The following is an 8,580-nucleotide window of genomic DNA, read 5'->3' on the forward strand; positions in this document are numbered from 1 at the left end:
TGTCAGTTCTTTTCGGGAACGTCTGCACAGGGCATGCGAAGTCGCAAAAGAGCATCTTGTTAAAACCCAGTCTAAAATGAAAGCTCATTATGATAAGCAAAGTGTGGTGCGTAATTTTCAACCAGGTGAAAAAGTGCTTGTTCTCCTTCCTGTTCCTGGCTCGGCTTTGCAAGCAAAATTTTCTGGTCCATATGTTGTTGAGAAAAAGCTCGGTGACACAGACTATGTGATTAGTACCCCAGATCGTAAGAAAAATACCCGGTTGTGTCACATAAGTATGTTGAAAGCCTATGTAACAAGATCTGTATCTCCAGACTCAATACCTAAACCTCTGTCTGTTTTGTCCACTAGTGTCAGGCAAACTGTGTATAATCCCATGGAGGATGGCTTGGCTGATAGTGACGCTCATGGCATGACAATGCGTTTAAATAATTCCTCCATTTTGAGTGACTTGGAATCATATCTCTTGTATCTTCCTAAGGCACAGTATGAAGATATTGTAAATCTGATCCACAAGTATCCTACTTTATTTTCTGATGTTCCGACGCAGACTACAGTGTTGAAACACGATATCGATGTGAGCGAGTGTAGGCCAATTAAGCAACATCCATATCGGCTCAACCCAATGAAGCATGAATTAATGAGAAAAGAAGTAGATTATTTGTTACAACATGGTTTGGCCTTTCCCAGTCAAAGCCCATGGAGCTCACCCTGTATTTTAGTTCCAAAACCTGACTCAACGGTTAGATTTTGTACTGATTACCGTAGGGTTAATGATGTAACGAAACCAGACTCCTTCCCTCTGCCACGTATGGAGGACTGTGTAGATCGAGTAGGCTCTGCTCGTTACACTACCAAGCTTGATCTCCTAAAGGGGTATTGGCAGGTGCCTTTGACCCCACGGGCTTCTGAGATCTCTGCATTTGTCACCCCAGATAACTTCCTGCAATATTCTATTATGGCATTCGGGATGAGAAATGCCCCAGCAACTTTCCAACGCCTCATGCAGAGAGTTTTGTCAGGGGTGACCAATTGTGAGGTATACCTGGACGACTTGGTTATATACTCAATGTCTTGGGATGATCACGTAAATAGTTTGGAACTAGTTTTCAAAAGGTTGGCTGAATCATCATTGACCTTAAACTTAGCGAAATGTGAGAATTTGCTAAAGCTATGGTCACTTATCTTGGTAAAGTGATTGGACAAGGGCAAGTTAGGCCAGTTGAGGCCAAAGTGTATGCCATTGTGGATTTTCCCACTCCAACCAACAAGAGAGAGCTCCGACGTTTCCTGGGGATGACTGGATATTACCGTGGGTTCTGTAGGAATTTTTCATCGGTAGTATCCCCACTGACAGACCTACTTAGTACGTCCAGAAAGTTAGTAAACTTTCAAATTGTGTTGTTGTTAACTTCTAAACATTGCTACATTGAAGTAGAGACATTTTATTTCTGTTGTGAAACCAACTGTTAAAACTGAATCTCTGTTTTTTCCTGTAAATATTGTAAATATACTTAAACTGGGAGTTCTAGGGAGTGGGTGCCCTTTTTATTATTTTATAACTCTTTTCTCCTGTTTAAAGTAGAGAGGGAGTCAGGGAAGTATTTTGTTGTTTATTTCATTTTATTTTCCACAAGGTAAGTGTAGAGATTGTCCCTATAGTTAGAGACATTTTGGTTTATGTACTTTCTTTGGGCTTTACTCCCACTCCTGAAGTCTTAATACTTCCTAAATAGTGTTACTTCAATAAATTTGTTGTACCACATTTCTGTTGTTTTGGTGTAACTTTTGGAGCCATTTGTTTTGTTCATATTTTTAGTTACTTTAATGCTGCTTTCCCCTACCCTAGACTGGGTGGAACGTAACAATAGCTGATATAAAAAATTGGATGACTAGTAATTTCCTACTACTTACTTCTGAAAAAACAGAGATTCTAATTATTGGACAAAAAATGTCCTCGCATAATAATCTAGAATACTGTCTTACACTTGATGGCTGCTCTGTCAAGTCTTCGCCGTCGGTTAGGGACCTGGGTGTGCTCTTTGATACCAATCTTTCATTTGAAAGTCACGTGTCTAGTATCTGTAAAATTTGTATCTGTTTTCCATCTTAAAAATATTTCTAAATTACGTCATATGCTCTCATTGACAAATGCGGAACAATTAGTTAATGCGTTCATGACATCAAGGCTAGATTATTATAATGCTCTACTGGGTGGTTGCCCTGCACGCTTAATAAACAAACTACAGCTAGTTCAAAACGCAGCAGCTCGAGTTCTTACCAGAACCAGGAAGTATGACCATATTAGCCCAGTCCTGTCAACACTGCACTGGCTCCCTATTAAACATCGTATAAATTTTAAAATATTGCTGATTACTTACAAAGCACTAAATGGTTTAGCTCCGCAGTACTTGAGCGAGCTCTTAACGCATTATAGTTCTTCACGTCTATTGAGATCTCAAAATTCCGGCCAGTTGATTATACCTAAAATATCAAAATCGACTGCTGGCGGTAGATCCTTCTCCTATTTAGCACCAAAACTTTGGAACAGTCTTCCGAACATTGTCCGAGAAGCAGACACACTCTGTCAGTTCAAAGCTAGATTAAAGACACATCTCTTTGACCTAGCATACACATAACACTTTATAGACTTCTATAATTCAATGTTAGGCTGCATAAATTAGGCCACCCGGAACCGGGAACACTTCCCATAAATCCTAATGTACTCGTTACATCATAAGAAGAATGGCGTCTACGCTAATATTAGTCTCTCTGTTTATACCGAGGTTTACAGTAGTCCGCCGGATCCAGGCCGTATCCAGATCCGATGAAGGACCTGCGCCTGGACGCGGTGACAACGCAGTACTGAAGTGTCAACCAGTCTCTCCGTTTACTGAAGTGAGGTAGACCCCGGCCGGATCCAGATCAGATGGTGTATCTGTGTATCTTCATACATAAAATTGGTGATTTTTGTACCTTAAGCTACCCACTAAGAATTGCTTTCATGCATTTTTGTGGTCCAGGGACATCCCTCTGTTTAATAAAAAAAGAGTAGCATTGACTCTTATGATACTAATTTCTGAAATTTGGGGGTCTGCCTCATGGACTATTGTGTTTATCATGCAATTTATACGCTAAAATTAGTTTTTGTAAGTAATAAAATGCGTATTATATGCACCTGAAAACTGCGTGTCAAAACCATAGACTGTAAAAAAAAATTTTTTTTTAAGTTTATGATTTTGACACACAGTTTCCGCGTGCATATAATACGCATTTTATTATGTGTAATACGCACGTTCCCCACACCCCTACCCAAACGTATAATACGCACGTAGGCCTACCTCACACACAAGGGCTTTACAGTGCGTATCATAACTAATTTTCACATATACATTGCACGATATACACAATGCGTGCTATAGAGACGCATCTAATGAGAACGCGTTGTTATTGTAGTTCTGGACTAAATGAGAGCATGCATTTTCTCATCTCACATTTACAAAACAAATGAGCTATTCCTCAAAATGAATAAAAACAGTGAAATGCAAACGCAAAATTGTAACGCATTTCTTTTAAAAGTAACTTTCCCCAACACTGCAGTTTTAAATTTTATTATAATATTGTAACCTAATTGTCAAATATTAAATGACTGTATGTATGACAGAGACTTTCTTGTTGAATGTTGACTAACATACTCTCTCATATTTTAATTATTAGGTACAGAGGTGGTGAAAGCAGTGGGTGATGAAGTTTCCTTTGGTCCAGATAAACCTCTTCCTGCTTCTGTCTCCAGCATCACATGGAAACACATTACAGATGTTGAAACTGTTAAGGCGATTGAATGGGAAGACAGAGAAATTCAAACCCCGAATCCGAGATTCAACGGCATCACAAATCTTAATATAGAGACTGTACAAATCACTATTACTAATCTAAAAATCGATCATACTGGAGTTTATACCATTGATATCAACGGTAAAGAGCTAGCACAAAGATTCATATTGACTGTTATGGGTGAGTGAATATTGATTATTATATTAATAGTATTACTGTAAAAGCATCATATTGTTATTATGATTTTTACTTAACTATATAACTAGTAATTATTTTAACTTTTTTAAATCTATATTTGTGAAATAAAATGTATTATATAAATGTTAATATATGTAATTTAACTGTTATTACACAAACAAAATCTACCACACTATCATCATGTGTTTTGAACAGTACTGCAGTGTTCTTTGACATACCTTGAACTACAGTAAATACCATGATATGTGGTAATTATTCAGTACCAGGTATACTGTATACTTACTGTCACTGTATTTTGGCAGTACTATGGTACACTGATGATATCAGATTATGGTGCTTTATAAGTACTTTCAAGAATATTGTGATACATGTCCAAAAACATGGAAGTTCAATGGTTCTTTTTTTAACATTATGGTTCGTATTAAAATTGTAGTAAATATGCCATCTGATACCAGTGTAAATGTTTTCATTGTTTATTTCTTTCACAGAACGGGTCCCCAAACCTGTGATTAAAATAGAGCCGAGTGATAACCCTGGTGTTGTGTATTTAATATGTGAGTACAGTGAAACAATCATCTGGAAGAATTCTGCTGGAGAAACACTGACGGGTTCAGCGCACCAACCGAAAGGAGAGTTCATTAATGTCACAAACGAAGGAAATCCAGAAATCTTCTACACCTGTACACTCCAGAACACAGCGAGTGAGGAGACCAGTGAACGGGTCTATGAGAGAGATCTGTTTAAAGGTGAGACAGCACTTTAATCACTGAGTCTGATTATTTTGTAATGCTTAGGTGGTGCTGAGATGTTCCTTCTGTTCAGAAATTGTATATACACTGAACATGTGTTTGCCCACGTCATACTTATTTCAAACATATTTGCAGAGGTGTAAAGTCCAGGTTCAGAGAGTAAAAGTCCTCCTCAGTATTCAGCCAGGAGATAATTAGAGCTAATTAGAGAGATCAGCTGGCTGAGTTCATGTGTGGAATAAACATATGGCAGGACTTTTACTTTCTGACCCCTGGACTTTACACCGCTGTATATTTGAATGTGATTGATGCATTAGAATTGGATAATAAAATATCAAAGCAAGTGTCATCTATTAGAAGAGAGAACGACAGCACACACACACTTTACCAGACAAACATTTCACAGAAATAAGTTCTGCCGATTCATTTTGACATTTTAAAATTGATTTTTAATACCCTCAGTTGCTCTCTTCCACCCAAGGACTTATTTTGATGTTTGTTGGTTTGAGAGACACTAAGCAGGTTTAAATGAAGAAGAGATCTGATCCGCCATCATCTGCCGTGGTCATTTTTCATGCATTATGTAGAGGCTGATATAGTCCTGCTGGACACACATTTGGGCCAGACACTGATATCAAACATTTGCAATGAACGTAAACAAAATGGCAGTAAATCTTGCTTATGAAAGACTAACACATTAATGCTGTTTGCGGTTTCTGGTTTCGAACTTCCTCTATAATCTCTGTTCTTACACTGCATCAGTTTATTTAAAAGAATTTTTTTTTAATCATTTACATGTTTTTTCCAGGGTTGAATTTGTTTTATAAGCTTAATATATGTTTTTTTGTTTGTTTTTGTTCTTGCATTAGTTTTAAACAGGGAGTTTGTCATTTGGATTGCCATTGTTGTGATCTGCTTGGTTTTTATCCTCCTTTTCCTGTTTATCCCACCTTTATATGGTAAGAATATTGTGTTTTAATCTTTTAAAACATTTCAAACATATTTGTGCTTATCATCTGCTTTAAACTCAAAACCAACATTCGAACCACTGGGTAATTTGCCATTTGCAACATGTTTTACTTCTATAATATGAAAAAAAAATTAATGTCCGCAACACTGCTTTAAACTCCCATATTTAATATAAAGGCAACGTTTCGACCCTACTGGGTCTTCTTCAGGCAAAATCCTTTGATTATGGTTTCATATTGACTGTATTTGACTGATCGTGTCCCTGTTGTTCTTTAAGGCTCTTGTGCTGCTCGCTGTGGGAGACAAAAGACTTCCAGAGTAAGTTTACTTCTTGAGTCCTTGTGGAAAATCATTAATATGTGCAATATTACAAACCAAATGGATCTGATCAACTTGAACGGTTTTAAAATATTAAAAATGAGCATTTTTCCCCTCAGAAATGACATGCATGAGTGAATGACTGATGCTCATCATGAACCTCCAGACTCTTCAAATTCAAAGCCACGTGTGGATCTTCTCGACACATTCACAGTCATCGGCTCTGAATCCCAGCTTTACTAAAGCCTCTGCTCTTAACGGTCTGTGCTTCATAACTTCATAACTTTGACTGTTGCTCTTTGACCTTTCTGTCTGCTAGGCCGCACTGACACTGTTGGACACTCATCCTCAGGTTATGAATATATGAATCTCCTGTAACATATGCAAATACATTGTTTTCAAAGTGACAAGATGAGAATCTCTTTACAAGAGATTCTAGACACCATTTATATTGACCGTCCCAACCGTCCTCAACAGGTCATGTTAAAGGTAGTCAAAGTACTTCTGCATAATGCTGAACACTCACTATTCAATTCACATTTATTTGTAAAGCACTTTTCACAATTTCAAAGCAGTTTTACAGAATATACATGAGTCCACATTACAACTTAGAGTGATCTGTTATCAGAGGAAACTGTCTAAGTTATGTATTTCAGAAATGTTCATATACAAAATTATTGTTTTTGTCAAAAATCAATCTCCAGCTACAGAAAGAACCAGAAACACTCTTGCTGAGAACTGTACGGCATGAGGTCATTCACCTAAAGGGGCATCCGTTTCTTTCGAAATTTCCCCAGCTGACAACTCTAGACGTAGATACAAGATCCATCATGCATTCACTACTGATGAACTGGGTCTTTCCTTTTGGGACAACCTGCAGTCCTTGTTGTGCCACATATACGCACTCCAAAGGCATGTTAAGGACAACAGCGAAGGCTGCGAAGATGTTCAAAGCTCTATAGAGCAGCCATTCTATGTTGACAACGGTTTGCAGAGTCTTGACTCCACAGAGAAGGCTCGTTAGCCTGGGAAAACCCAGACAAACTTTCAGCAAATTTAGATTTGCTCTGCAAGTCAGTCTGGCCAAGAGCCCATTCAAGCCCATTTCCAATCTTTCCAAATCTTGGCACCAATCACAAACGTTGAGGCGGGCTTTACACGATGACGATCGCTCTGATTGGTTTTAGGTCTATCCAATTGAGCATAGAGGCATTTGAGCGACGTCTGTTGGTGACGCCCCTTTGGAAATGGGATGTGAATGAAGCTTCCCCAGACCCACTCTCTGATGTAAACCAGGCTAAAGGCTCGTAACCTCATCTCATCTCAACTGACCATCTTGGATACAAACATCGCCAAGTTGTCTACTCCGAACCCACACTATGAATGTGTTCCCAGAAGAGGTGGACATGCTGATGTATTTAAGATGCGAGAACAGTGATAATCATTGGCGAGGATTCTACTAGAGAAGAACGGATGTGTTCAGCAATCCGCCTGAAAGGAGAGTCCATCACAGACAAAAACTAAGGAAATCCAGGAAACTTCTACACCTGTACACCCGATAACAGTGCAAGTAAAGAGACCAGTGATCCGGTCTGAGAGATCTGTTTAAAGGCTAGACAGCAGAGAGTCTCTTAAAGGAGAACTCCGGTCAATTTTAACATTGAGCTGATTTTTTTGTAAATTTGGAGTGCTGTCAATACAGAGAACAACGACAAAAATCGGTATTGCCTACACCATGTTATTCTCTTTTTAAAATTTGCACCCTGTTGACTTCAATAGGGCAAGTTTTAAACCTGCTTTTAGCCTCTTAACATCCTTGATGTGTCATTACAAGTGCACAGGTCATGTGAGTGATTCCTTCAGAGTGAACGCGGGTCAATCTGACTGCAGTAGATGTGAAAGATATGGTTAAAAATTATGTTTATTCAGCCAGCGCTCATACCTGTATTTACATCCTGTTTTCGGTCGAAGTCCATAGTAATCGATTGTCGAGTTCCCGCGCATTGGTTTAGTACCTATGATCACGCGCGTGAACTCGTCAATCGATTACTATGGACTTCGACCGAAAACAGGATGTAAATACAGGTATGAGCGCTGGCTGAATAAACATCATTTTTTGCTGGCCCCAGTTGAAGTCAACAGGGTGCAAATTTTAAAAAGAGGATAACACGGTGTAGGCAACACCGATTTTTGTCGTTGTTCTCTGTATTGACAGAGCACTCCAAATTTACAATTTTTTTTTAAAAATGACCGGAGTTCTCCTTTAACAACATAGATATAAAAGTACAACTAGATAAACATGTTTATGGTTTTTATCTATATCATGCAATAATTCAGTAATGCAATATGTAATTTACTAACCTAATTCTGATAATCTGAATTTTTGTTTTGTTTCTTTCTAGCATTTGTTGTTGCAAATGTCAATCCTTCAGTCACTGTGATTTTTATCATCCTTTTTTTATTATTAATATAATTCCTTTTTTACCGTAACACTGCTATTAAATTTAATATT

The 8,580-nt window shown here is 38.1% G+C and overlaps 1 protein-coding gene across 2 annotated transcripts in view; it reads left to right on the forward strand.

The window, feature by feature from the left end:
- The window catches only part of LOC311075216 (CD48 antigen-like), a 31,215-nt gene extending 24,935 nt beyond the window's left edge, over nucleotides 1-6,280 (forward strand). The window contains exons 1-6 of one of the 2 annotated variants that reach the window (XM_084102447.1): nucleotides 2,566-2,963; nucleotides 3,718-4,014; nucleotides 4,521-4,778; nucleotides 5,651-5,740; nucleotides 6,028-6,068; nucleotides 6,188-6,280. In XM_084102447.1, coding sequence (XP_083958573.1) covers nucleotides 2,930-2,963; nucleotides 3,718-4,014; nucleotides 4,521-4,778; nucleotides 5,651-5,740; nucleotides 6,028-6,068; nucleotides 6,188-6,193 — 726 coding nt within the window. In that variant the 5' untranslated portion in view covers nucleotides 2,566-2,929 and the 3' untranslated portion in view covers nucleotides 6,194-6,280. Of the gene's footprint in view, nucleotides 1-2,565; nucleotides 2,964-3,717; nucleotides 4,015-4,520; nucleotides 4,779-5,650; nucleotides 5,741-6,027; nucleotides 6,069-6,187 lie in introns of those variants that run through there. The other variant, XM_084102446.1, reaches the window with a different exon arrangement.
- Nucleotides 6,281-8,580: the final 2,300 nt, after the last annotated feature.

This window comes from Abramis brama (assembly GCF_963993115.1).
Source record: "Abramis brama genome assembly, chromosome: 2".
Taxonomy (NCBI): Eukaryota; Metazoa; Chordata; class Actinopteri; order Cypriniformes; family Leuciscidae; genus Abramis; species Abramis brama.